General features: G+C 44.9%; 1 protein-coding gene across 1 annotated transcript in view; it reads left to right on the top strand.

Moving 5' to 3' along the window:
* The window catches only part of LOC141105988 (AP-1 complex subunit mu-1), a 151,862-nt gene that overhangs the window by 99,968 nt on the left and 38,031 nt on the right, over nucleotides 1-13,863 (top strand). The window contains exon 5 of the mRNA XM_073596285.1: nucleotides 8,415-8,562. Within this exon, the coding sequence (XP_073452386.1) occupies nucleotides 8,415-8,562 (148 nt within the window). The remainder of the gene's footprint in view (nucleotides 1-8,414; nucleotides 8,563-13,863) is intronic.

Raw genomic sequence — 13,863 nt, forward strand, 5'->3', positions numbered from 1 at the left:
GATACAACCACTTGAAGCCAAATGATGTACCAGGTATGTGATTTGGCGGCAAGTGGTTAAGGAGATTCACTCTCTCTATTTGTCCTGTTTATCATTATCAGTGAAAGTAAAAGAAAATCACAAATTTTGAGTTGTCCCCAGAAAAGTAATGGAGGGGAAATCTTCCAATGGTGTCCCCAAGGAATTCTCTTAATTTGCAAGGATTTCCTTTCACTTCCTATTTGGCTATGGGACAGAAAGTGAAGGGAAATCTCTGCATCGGAAAACCGATGGTGAATGACGCCTATAGCTCCACTCACTTCCGGACCGCCCGCCGTCATATGTCGGTACTTTGACGTTGAATACCGTTGTTATGGCAGCAGATGGCTGCCATAACCCCCGTGTTTTTTAAAACGGCGGGCAGACCACTTTTGGATAAAAATTGCCTCTGCGGCGGATTCGCTCACCCCCTTCCCACTGAATGATGGCCCCCAAAATATTTTTAAACAAATGTCTTCCTCGTTTAGGCCAATGTATACTTCTACATATTTTTGGTAAAAAAATTGCAATAAGGGTATATTGATTGGTTTGCGCAAAAGTTCTAGCATCTACAAAATAGGACCTTTATGGCATTTTTTATATAAATGTTTTTTTTTTTTTTTTCACTAGTAATGGCGGTGATCAGTGATTTTTATCAGGACTGCGACATTGTGGGGAAAGATCGGATGCTTTTGACACTTTTTTGGGACCATTGACATTTATACAGCAATCAGTGCTATAAAAATGCACTGATTACTGTCTAAATGACACTGGCAGGGAATGGGTTAACAATAGGGGGCGATCAAGGGGTTAACTGTGTGTCCTAGGGAGAGATTCTAACAGTGGGGGGATGGGACTGCCTGGGTGAGGAGACCGATCTTTGTTCATACTTAGTATGAACAACAGATCAGTCTCCTCTCCCCTGACATCACGGAGATATGTCTGTTTACATTGACAGATCTCCGTTCTGTCTCTGTGTGGAGCGATCGCGGGTGCGGGCACGCGCATCGGCTCCGGCGGCGTGCCGTGCGTGCGCCCCCTAGTAGTCAGAAAGCGAGTTGACATATCGCTACGACGGCTCACCCAGGGGAGCCAAACTGCTGCAGTATAACTGTGGCGGCTGGTCGGGAAGTTGTTAAACTTCGTCTATGGAGATTTTGTCAAAGTTTGTCGCCATTCCACGAGCGGGCGCAATTTTGAATTATGACATGTTTGGTATCAATTTACTCGGCGTAACGTTGTCTTTCGCAATATAAAAAAAAAAATGGGCTAACTTTACTGTTTTCTTATTTTTAAAAAAGTGTATTTTTTTGCGTTTTGTAAGACTGCTGCGCAAATACGGTGTTACATAAAGTATTGCAACGACCACCATTTTATTCTCTAGGGTGTCTGAAAAAAAGAATGTTTGGGGATTCTAAGTCATTTTCTAGCAAAATACCCCCGATTTTTAACTTGTAAATACCAAGTGTAAAAATAGGCCCGGTCCTTAAGTGCTTAATAATGCATTACTTGTTAAAAAATGTTTAGGCATCAGTATCCCCTCTCCTTTACATACCTGAGCCCTCATTCGAACCAGTACTGTGCATGTCTGCAGCTCTTCTCTCCACTCACTTCCTGATCTCACTGGCTTTGGGATGGTGCCAGCTCCTGCTGTCTGTGTCAATAGATGTCAATAGATACAGTGAGGCTCGGGAGCAAACCCGCATGAGTGCCCTCATAGAAAGCAGCTTTCTATGGGGACACTTGGCAGAGGAGAGGAGCCAGGACCGCCAGCGGGGGAACCAAGAAAAGGAGGTTCAGGGCTTCTCTGTGCATAGAGCAGGTAAGTAGAAACCTGTTTGTTATATTAAAAAATAAGACACTTTACAGTCTCTTTTAATCCTTCATTGTTTTGATGAAGTTACAGCTGTGCAGGTCTACCTCGTAAGCTACTGCTTTCATTAGAAAGACTGACTCTCTTTGTCCTCAATGACCCCCGCAAAGTAAAACCATCTTCTCATCCTACCATTTCTCAGTGGCTACCAAGGCTGCCACATGGTCTTTTGTTCACATGTTCTTATTTTGTTCCAGGTGGATGTTCAGACCTTTTCTGTTGCTAGCTTTGAGTGTAAGGTCCCTCAGACAGTTCTCTGTTTTGGTTAGTGAGTTGGACCTGTTATCGTTTTTGTTTTTTGTGTTGCACACCTTTCAGTTGGACTTCTTTTAGACATGCCAGTTGTCTCTCAATCTTGTGTCCTTCAAATAATGGGTGCTATGCAGGTCCAAGGAAAGTGGTAGCCCTTTTAGTTGTTTACTCATTTCACTTGTATGCCATTTTTTTAATTTTTAGGAACCTCCCCAACTGCCCAGAGCACTACATAGTCACGAGGCTAAATGGCAGTCTGGGAGGCTCAGGGTGCCAAATGTGGGAGGCGGAGATGGTGCCCTCTGGACTAACTAAACACACGTCCGTGCTCAGTTTAGCCAGTGATGTCATGAGTAAGGTGGTCGCCACCTTGGCTCCTTTTGTGTGCGGGTTAGAGTGCCTTATCAGCCTCAGGCAGTAGTGGGAGTGTATTTGGATTACTCAGCCTTCTTAGTGCAATGGGGCTTCAAGGAGCAGCAGGACTACTGGTCACAACAGAGCTTCTTTGTGGGACCTACGGTCACTCCAGCACCTTCCTTGTGGGTCTACCTGCCTTGTGCAACTACCGGTCGCAGCAAGTATTCCAGGGGCTGCGTGCGCGCACACATTTCCATGTGTGATGCGGCACTGGCAGGTTTGGAGTGGACAATTTCCTGGAATCAGCACGTTTAGTGTTTTTTTTGGCACAGTGCCCTCTCAGCTGACTGGGACCAGCGAGGGTCCTAATATATGGATCAACAGGTCAGTGTCTCAGACGACAGGGTTGTAGGGGGTGAGGGGTCTCAAATACCTTTGTCTGGTGGGGAGAAACAAGGACATGGCTCCCTGTGCAATATTTCTCTTGGGGGTCAGTGTGTTCTTGGGGCTCTGACACTTCCTACCACCGCTACCTCCGGAGCACCTTTTTCACAGTTCCTTTGTGAGAAGGGAGGAATGTTTGACTGCTGTTGCTAGGGTACAGCAGCAGCTTTCCAGAGTACTCTGCTTTGGACTGCCCAAGTTGCAAAGGAAGTGCTCCCCCTCACCCCTTCTTATCGGAGGCTAAACCAGTGGAGATAAACCCAGAGTAAGACGAGCTTATTCTGGTATAGAGGAGGTGGAAGAATTCTCCTTTGAGGACCCCACACCCGAAGAACCCCAAGGGCAGATTTTTTTTATCTCCGACCCAAAAATCCTTTGTGAATTTTCTTGTTTTGCACTAATTTGAAATTACCGCTGCTCGAGTCCTCTTCTCCAAATGTTTCAGGACTAGGATTATGGTGGCCACCACAAGATTCTCAATCCTTCCCTATACACTCTAAGGATGTTCTGTATGCGGACTCAGCTCACCCTGGCAAGGTGTTCACTACGCTAAAAAGATTTATCAATACCCCATGGAGAGTGAACTTGCTGAGAAATAGAGTATGCCTTCAGTAGATCTAGAGGTCTCTTATCTCAGAACCTCACACATGCATATTTCAGGATGCTTTGGGCAAATATATAGACTTTATTTAAAGCCTCTTTTGCCTTGATGATCCCGTGATTGCAGCAAGGTTGCAAGAGGCAAGTAGAATGTTTACCTTTTGAAAGGAACATTTGCTTGGCCCTGCTCTAGATGATTACATACAGATATCAGGGGGTAGGAGTACTCTGATACTACTTATAAAGAAGGGTAAGCATGCGGTTCATAAACCTACCACCCCTTCTACTTCCAACGAAGCATTCCTCTTGTTAACCTCAGGTGTTGGGCTCTAGGCCAAAACCCAAGTCCCATTTCTGTAAGAAATCGTGAACTTCCACGTTTGCTAAGCCAGGAAACAAGCCCTCTTCCAAATGAAGGGACGTGGGGACGTTTGCAGGCCTTTGCGGAGATTTGTCAGTGGGAGATTGCAGATGAGTGGGTCCGCAATATACTGACTATAAGCTTGAATTTCAGAGCTTTCCCCATTCATGCTTCATGGCTTCAAATGTTTCCTTTTAGAGGTGCAACGAACGATTATTTTCATAATCTATTAGTTGGCTGATTTTTATGGTTTTGATTAATCGGGATAAAATGTTTATTTTTTCTCAAATGTTTACTGTATAATTGAGTTAATATGTAACATTTAAAAAAAAAAAATTTATTCTTGAATATCTACTGTATATGCAGTGGTAAATATAAATAACCAGCTATATGATTGAGGAACAAAATATCTAATACACTTAGATATAATCTATCTTCTGTCTGTCACATTTTTGTAAATATTTTACTATTTCTTTTCATGTGACAACACTAAAAAAATGACACTTTTCTACAATGTAAAGTAGTGAGTGTACAGCTTGTATAACAGTGTATATTTGCTGTCCCCTCAAAATAACTCAACACACAGCCATTATTGTCTAATCCGCTGGCAACAAACGTGAGTATACTTTTGTTGTGAAAATGTCCAAATTGGGCCCAATTAGCCATTTTCCCTCCCTGGTGTCATGTGACTCGGTGTTACAAGGTTTCAGTCAGGTGTAAATGGGGAGCAGGTGTGTTAAATTTTTTGTTATCGCTCTAACTTTCTCATACTGGTCACTGGAAGTTCAACATGGCACCTCGTGGCAAAGAACTCTCTGAGGATCTGAAAAAAAGAATTGTTGCTCTGCATAAAGATGGCCTAGGCTATAAGAAGATTGCCAAGACACTGAAACTGAGCTGCAGCATGGTGGCCAAGACCATAGAGCAGTTTAACAATACAGGTTCCACTCAGAACAGGCCTCGCCATGGTCGACCAAAGAAGTTGTGTGCACATGCTCAGCATCGTATCCTGAGGTTGTCTTTGGGAAATAGGACGTATGAGCGCTGCCAGCATTGCTGCAGATGTTGAAGGGGTGGAGGGTCAGCCTGTCAGTGCTCAGACCATACGCCGCACACTGCATCAATTTGGTCTGCATAGCTGTCATCACAGAAGGAAGCATCTTCTAAAGCTGATGCACAAGAAAGCCTGCAAACAGTTTGCTGAAGACAAGCAGACTAAGGACATGGATTACTGGAACATGCCCTGTGGTCTTATGAGATCAAGATAAACGTATTTGGTTTAGATGGTGTCAAGCGTGTGTGGCGGAAACCAGGTGAGGAGTACAAAGACAAGTGTGTCTTGCCTACAGTCAAGCATGTTGGTGGGAGTGCTGCTGGCACTAGGGAGCTACAGTTCATTGAGGGAACCATGAATGCCAACATATACTGTGACATACTGAAGCAGAGCATGATCCCTTCCCTTCAGAGACTGGACCGCAGGGCAGTATTCGAACATAAAGACCCCAAACACACCTCCAAGATGACCACTGCCTTGCTAAAGAAGCTGAGTATTAAGGTGATGGACTGGCCAAGCATGTCTCAAGATCTAAACCCTATTGAGCATCTGGGGGCCACCTGAAACGGAAGGTGAAGGAGCGCAAGGTCTCTAACATCCACCAGCTCCGTGATGTCATGGAGGAGTGGAAGAGGACTCCAGTTGCAACCTGTAAAGCTCTGGTGAACTCCATGCCCAAGAGGGTTAAGGCAGTGCTGGAAAATAATGGTGGCCACACAAAATATTGACACTTTGGGCCCAATTTGGACATTTTTACTTGGGGGGGGGGGGGGGGGGGGTGTACTCACTTTTGTTGCCAGCGGATTAGACATTAATGGCTATGTGTTGCGTTATTTTGAGGGTACAGCAAATTTACACTGTTATACAAGCTGTACACACACACTCCTTTACATTGTAGCAAAGTGTCATTTCTTAAGTGTTGTCACATGAAAAGATATAATAAAATCTTTACAAAAATGAGGGGTGTACTCACTTTTGTGAGATACTGTAAGTCTTTCATTAACTTCCACTTAGAATGGATCCAAACCCCAATATTAAATTTGTGTAAACTGCTCCTTTCCTGCTTTAATGTAGGTAAGGTTATTTTATGTTTGAAAAAATGTGCAAGAAATACAGTATTTTTCCTACTCCTTCCTTTTTAATAAGATGAGAACGATTTTCTTCACGCTCCCAGTGCTGCATTGTAAAATGCAGGGCTCACATACTTACATTGGACCTTTTAATGATGCATTCTGTTACGAGGGTCAGGTCTGTAAAGCAGGGGTCTCAAAGTACCGGCCCACGGGCCATTTGCGGACCGGTTAAAAATGGCCCGCAGGCAGGGCCGATCCAGGACTAGAGGTCGACCGATATTTGGCCGCCGTTCCTCCTTCCTTCTCCACACTCAGCGCTTGATGCTTGTGTGAAACTGACACATAACAGGAGGAGAGAGACAGAGGGATCTGTCAGATTTGAGGTTATTGTCGGGGGTGGGCAGGACCCGGCCGGGGTGGGCAGGACCCGGCCAATATCAAACACCAGCCAATGGAATCTGGGCGGGCCGCTACGTGTATGTGGCCCACCCCTTTTCTTAAGCAGCCCAATCATTGGCTGGTGTTTGATAGCTGCTCGTCCCGCCCACCCCAGATGGGTCCCGCCCACCCCGACATCAACCTCAATTCTGACAGATCCCTCTGTCTCTCTCCTCTGTGCTACGTGTCAGCTTCACACAAGCATCAAGCGCTGAGTGTGGACAGCTCCTTGTCAGTTTCACACACGGTTACACTCCGCTCATTGTGAAACCTGCCAGTGCCAACCAGTCTGCCAGTGCCACCTGCCACCTCCAACCAGTACCACCTGCCAGTGCCACCTGCCACCGCCAATCGGTGCCACAGACAACCAGTGCCTGCCAGTGCCACCGCCAACCAGTGCCCCTGCCAATCAGTGCCACCTACCAGTGCTACCTTCCGCCACCTGCCAGTGCCACGCCAATCAGTGCCACCTGCCAGTGCCATGCCAATCAGTAGTGCCTGCCAGTGCCACGCCAATCAGTGCCACCTGCCAGTGCCAATAGTGCCACCTGCCAGTGCCAAACCAGTGCCACCTGCCAGTGCCAAACCAGTGCCACCTGCCAGTGCCAAACCAGTGCCACCTGCCAGTTCCAAACCAGTGCCACCTGCCAGTTCCAAACCAGTGCCACCTGCCAGTTCCAAACCAGTGCCACCTGCCACCTCCAAACCAGTGCCACCTCCAAACCAGTGCCACCTGCCAGTTCCAAACCAGTGCCACCTGCCAGTTCCAAACCAGTGCCAATTGCCAATGCCTGCCACTGCCAGTCAGTGCCAATCAGTGCCATCTGTCTGTGCCAATCAGTGCCACCTGCCAGTGCCACCTGCCTAAGCCAACCAGTGCCACCTGCCACAGCCAACCAGTGCCATCTGTACTGAGGACATCAAGTGTGTGGTAGAGTGACAGGAGCAAGCAGGGAGGAGTGGAGTGGGTGAGGTTTTTTTTTATTTTTTAAATCGGCCTAAAATATCGGCCACAAAAATCGGCATCATATATCGGCCATCGGCCGCCCGATTTCTAAATATCGGTGTCGGCATCGGCCAGAGGAAAACCCATATCGGTCGACCTCTATCCAGGACGTCTTTTTGAACTGCACCCAGGCACCACTGAGGGGGAGGCGCCAAAGAGCTTTACCTCTCCATCTCTTCTGTCCTCTCCGCTGCTGCAGCCCAGAGAGAACAGCACGGAGGAAGGGTCCGCTCATCGATCCGCCCACCTAGGCATTGACGATCGACCAGAGCCCCAAACCAGGGTCCTGCTGCCACCTCAGGGCGGGAGATTGTGTTCTCTGGGTCCCCTGTCACTAGGCCTGTATGGAAGCCAGGAGGAGAGGACTCGGGAGGCAGATGATCCTGGCTGCCAGGAGAGGTGAGTGAGCCATCACACCGAGGCAAAGTCCTTAGTGGGGTGACTGGGGTAGAAATTTGTGCAGTGGAGGGTGATTGTGTAGTGTGGGGGGTAATTGTGCAGTGTGGGGCTATTTGTGCAGTGTGTGGGGGGGGGGTAATGCTGGGGGTTAATAATGCGTTTGCTGACACCAATACTGGGTTAATAATGCGTTTCTGACACCAGTGCTGGGTATATTGCGTTTGCTGACACCAGTGCTGGGGGTTAATAATGCGTTTGCTGACACCAGTGCTGGGTATAGTATAGTATATTATTGCTGGTATAGTTGCTTTTGAAGTTTTAAAAGTTTGCATGCGGCCCCCATGGGATATGAAAACGTGTCATGTGGCCCTCAGGCAATTTGAGTTTGAGACCCCTGCTGTAACGCCTCTAGTGGTATTTGGACATTCCTGTTTTTGGTTGGCACAATAAATGTGTAAGAGGCAGGGTGGCATTGAATTTTACTGTTGAATAGTAAATGTTAAGCTAATGATGCAGTGGATATGTATTTTATTTTTTAGGTATATTACACAGGAGGGACACAAGCTAGAGACCGGAGCACCTCGTCCTCCTGCCACCGTAACCAATGCTGTTTCTTGGAGGTCGGAGGGTATAAAATATAGGAAGAATGAAGTTTTTCTGGATGTGATAGAGTCTGTTAACCTTCTTGTAAGTACTTGGACATTAACAGCTGTTAATAATTTAGCACATAACTGTTAATAGTGTAGTAATGGCACATTACCTGTTAGTATGATATACAATAGTGATATTTACATTTTTTTTATGCATGGTTTGCTTCAATGAACACTTGTCATAATTTGTACTGCCAAGATATCTACCACAAATCTTTTTTCTTTCTTGCACATTGGTGGACATAGGAAGCTTTAAATTTCATGTTATACTGCTGTCTACAGGAGTGAACACTGGCAAAAAAAAAAAAAACCCTGTAGCTCAGCCCAGAATAACCCCTCCCACAACCAGCATGCCTCAGTTTTTCGTCGGTGTCCTAACAGGATGGATGACTTTTCTCTTATGTTCATTGAAGGACACAGTGCAGATCTTGATCTCTGACCATTGGGTTATGGCGCCCTGTTCAGGAGCAGGACACTGGGCAAACAAAAGCCACCCCTACCCTTCCTTATTTTCTGTTTCAGTAGTTTTTATAAAATTTTTTGTGTTCAAATAAGAAACAATATAAAGCAGAGCAGTAAACAATTCACATATAACTTTTTTTTACACAGTAAAATATGTGTACACCAGAGAGGGATAAAAGAGATCCCAACAACGGGAATGAACCATCAGGGGTCCAGTATAGATGCCTACATACATATAAGAAGACCAAGTTTGTAGAAAAGAAGGTGGAAAACTATATCTTATAGATTAATAACATAGTGATCAATATAAAAGAGTCATCCAATAGAATAACTATACATACAGTGGGGATCGAAAGTTTGGGCACCCCAGGTAAAAATGTGTATTAATGTGCATAACTAAGCCAAGGAAAGATGGAACAATCTCCAAATGGCATCAAATTACAGATTAGACATTCTTATAATATGTCAAAAAAAGTTAGATTTTATTTCCATCATTTACACTTTCAAAATTACAGAAAACAAAAAAATGGCGTCTGCAAAAGTTTGGGCACCCTGCAGAATTTATAGCATGCATTGCCCCCTTTGCAAAGCTGAGACCTGCCAGTGTCATGGATTGTTCTCAATCATCGTCTGGGAAGACCAGGTGATGCCAATCTCAAAGGTTTTAAATGGCCAGATTCATCTGACCTTGCCCCAACAATCAGCACCATGGGTTCTTCTAAGCAGTTGTCTAGAAAACTGAAACTGAAAATAGTTGACGCTCACAAAGCTGGAGAAGGCTATAAGAAGATAGCAAAGCGTTTTCAGATGTCAATATCCTCTGTTCGGAATGTAATTAAGAAATGGCAGTCATCAGGAACAGTGGAAGTTAAAGCAAGATCTGGAAGACCAAGAAAAATATCAGACAGAACAGCTCGCAGGATTGTGAGAAAAGCTATTCAAAACCCACGTTTGACTGCACGATCCCTCCAGAAAGATCTGGCAGACACTGGAGTTGTGGTACACTATTCCACTATAAAGAGATACTTGTACAAATATGGTCTTCATGGAAGAGTCATCAGAAGAAAACCTCTTCTACGTCCTCACCACAAAAATCAGCGTTTGAACTTTGCAAATGAACATATAGACAAGCCAGAGGCATTTTGGAAACAAGTTCTGTGGACCGATGAGGTTAAAATAGAACTTTTTGGCCGGAATGAGCAAAGGTATGTTTGGAGAAGAAAGGGCACAGAATTTAATGAAAAGCACCTCTGTCCAACTGTTAAGCATGGGGGTGGATCAATCATGCTTTGGGGTTGTATTGCAGCCAGTGGCACAGGGAACATTTCACGAGTAGAAGGAAAAATGAATTCAATAAAATTTCAGCAAATTTTGGATGGTAACTTGATGCCATCTGTAAAAAAGCTGAAGTTAAAGAGAGGATGGCTTCTACAAATGGATAATGATCCTAAACACACCTCAAAATCCACGGGGAATTACATCAAGAGGCGTAAACTGAAGTTTTTGCCATGGCCTTCACAATCTCCTGACCTCAACATTATTGAAAATCTATGGATAGACCTTAAAAGAGCAGTGCGTGACAGACAGCCCAGAAATCTCAAAGAACTGGAAGACTTTTGTAAGGAAGAATGGGCAAAGATACCTCAAACAAGAATTGAAAGACTCTTGGCTGGCTACAAAAAGTGTTTACAAGCTGTGATACTTGCCAAAGGGGGCAGTACAAGATATTAACTCTGCAGGGTGCTCAAACTTTTGCAGATGCCATTTTTTTGTTTTCTGTAATTTTGAAAGTGTAAATGATGGAAATAAAATCTAACTTTTTTTGACATATTATAAGAATGTCTAATCTGTAATTTGATGCCATTTGGAGATTTTTCCATCTTTCCTTGGCTTCGTTATGCACATTAATACACATTTTTACCTGGGGTGCCCAAACTTTCGATCCCCACTGTATTCAGAAATAAATGCATAAGGCCTAAGGAACCAATAGTACTTAGCATCTACAAGGTGGTCTGCTGAGTATGAAAACAATTAACGTTAATTATAAAATATCGAGTTTCAACCCCCCCCTTGCCAATGTCAACCAACCTCTCGGTCAGTTGTTGGGTTCACAAATCCCCTTTAACATAATTATTATAAATGGGCAAGGGGGAGACACATAAAATTAACTGGAGAGAAAAAAGGAAAGAAGAGAAGAGTGAGAAAATAAGGGGGTGGGGGGAGGAAAGGAAGAGAGTGAGTCCATCTGGGGATCCAGTGCCTGTGACCCAGGAAGTTCCTTACCATTTTCAAGAGGCAGCCCTGTTTTTTGCTTATTGTCCAGGAATAAGGACCTAAGCTCCCTGCGGGGAATCTTAGTTCCTTTTTTCTGCAGGGAAATCTTTTTGTTGTATCCTAGACCTTCTATCAACAGCTAAGCTAGGCAACACTGAATAATATAGATCCAGTAATCACTCTAGGTCAGCTTGCAAGCGCATGCAGGCCTTTAGCTATGTGCGGGGTCGGCTACATCAGCTCAATCTTAATGAGCAGTCTGTGAGTGTTCCTCACAGGGGGTACTATTACCAGTTGGCCCCAGGAAGGTTTGTCAGTGTGCCCCCAGGCAAACAATGCTCTAGCTTTGGCTAAGAGGCATCCTGTCAAGGGGAAGGTACACCATTCATCTTAATGCGATAGGTTTGCACACCTCCCTTTTTACCCTGTACCTGCTTCCCTAGGTAGTATCAGTCTTTCACCTCAATGAGGACATAGTCCTTTCATCCTTATGTCTTGCTTCAAAGCATTCAAAGGAAATCTCTCTTCATTGCCTGAACATACTTAGAACCATTAGAGTCTACCTCAGAGCTACAGCTTTAGTCAGTCACATGAATTCCCTATTTGCCCTGTCCTTGGGACTCGTAAGGTACACCCTGCATCCAAGTCCAGCATTGCAAAATGGATAAGAAATCTGATCGCTAGAGCTTACACTCTCAAGGAAAAATCTCCTCCTGTGCTTTTACTTGCCCATTCCGCCAGATAGTTTGCTGGGCATTTTGGTACCAGGTCTCTGTAGCCCAACTATGTAAGGCTGCCACCTGGTCCTCTGTTCATACGTTTTCCAAGATCTATCAGGTGGATGTCCAGTCTTTTGCGGATGTAGCTTTTGGTTGAAAGCTTCTTGCAGCGGCAATCTGAAGTTGAGTCTGTTTACCCTTGTTAGCACAGTTCTGTTTGCCTAGTTGTTGCCCACCCTTCTCAGTCATTGTTAAGGAGGTTCCAGGGTCTATAAATATGTTTCCTATGTCATGTACTGTACTATTATGACTTGCCTGTTGATGCCATATTTTGGAGTACAGTACAAGACACAGGCCTCCATTCTTACCATTCCTGGGTTACTCTGCTTTGCTTGCAACAAAACTGAGGTCTCACCGAATTGGGGAGGTGCCCGGGGGACATGTCCTCAAAAGCTTTGCCATTGTCCAATCACCTGAAGGTATGCGCCTATAACCCAGGGTCTATGAATGCTTTGCTTGTGCCCTGTATTATATTTCAAGATATGGAATTTACATGCAAGTCAGAATTCCTCTTTTCTTGCATGTGCCATGTTAATTCGTACGCACTGGGCTAAAGTAAACATTTGAAAGTAAAAACCTTTGATCTGCATGTCCTTCGAGGGATGGAATCTCTTCTAATCAATTCCTGACAATATCATCAAGGATGCTGCTAATGGTACTGATGGCAAGAACACTCATTGTCCTCAGCAGAAAAAGCCTAAGAAAAGGCCGCAAAATATTCTCCCCCTTTCCCACTCTCATGCCGACACCCCCCATGTTTGGTTCCCATTCCATCTGCTGCCATACAAAGAGTTAAGTGCGAAGAGGTGAATGCTTCCTTCTGGATCTCTCTCTTTTTGTTTAGAATTTACTGGTGCACTGAGTGCTGATGGCATAAGTTTCAGACGCTCTGAGAGAAGAGCTACAGCTCTCCTACTCAAAAGCCATTGTGCCTACGCTCTCTCTCCCCTGCCCATTCACAAAAAGCTTTTGGATTTTCTGAATGGGTTCACAAATGGCACGTTAGGGCTGTGGGCAAATGACGCTATGGCTGCTATGTAGGACACCAATAGCTGGGGTGTCAGAGCATAGGAAGTATAGCGAATGCTATACTGTCAGTGCTCAGTGAAACTAACTTGTATATCTTGTTGCACTTAATTTCTGGTGTGCCAGCAGATTTTAAAACTTTTCCTGGAGTAGTTCTTTGCCTTTTGTGGATGCTTGTTCAATTTTGGGTCTTGGATGCTTGGTTGTCTCCAAGGCTACAATCTGGCGTTCTGCTACCCCTTCTTCAGTTTTTCACCCTTAACTTTACTGTGTCATTGCCAAATTAGAAGATCTCCATCAAGTCCTCTCGGTTTTTCTGGATAGACCTGTCATCACCTCAGTTTCTGTGGCAGAATGGTTCAAGGGGTTTTACACCAACCTGTCCATGGTCCCCAGGCCCAAGGGGGACATTCGCCCCACTTTGGATTTAATAGCTCTGTATGTCTTCTTTCAAGTACTGTAATTTAAATATGGAATTTGCCAAATTTGGCATTACCTCCCTTCATCAGGGAGACTCTTACTTCTGTGGATGTTAAAGATGCTTACTTTGTATGTACTTGTCTTTCCTGCACATCAGTAATTTCTACTCTTTGCCATAGGGCCCCTGCACTACCTGTTCATGATCCTGCTCTTCAGCCTCAAGTCTGTACCTTGGGTATTCACCAAGGCGCTGGCCCCATTAGTAGCCCTGATGTGTTCTCATGCCATTTCCATGGGGAAATACTTGTACAACCCCCTGTTGTGGGAACAAATGGTGCAGGCCCTTTCAGCAATGTGTAATTGACCGTCCATGTTTA

The sequence above is a fragment of the Aquarana catesbeiana genome, linkage group LG01, assembly GCF_042186555.1.
Source record: "Aquarana catesbeiana isolate 2022-GZ linkage group LG01, ASM4218655v1, whole genome shotgun sequence".
Taxonomy (NCBI): Eukaryota; Metazoa; Chordata; class Amphibia; order Anura; family Ranidae; genus Aquarana; species Aquarana catesbeiana.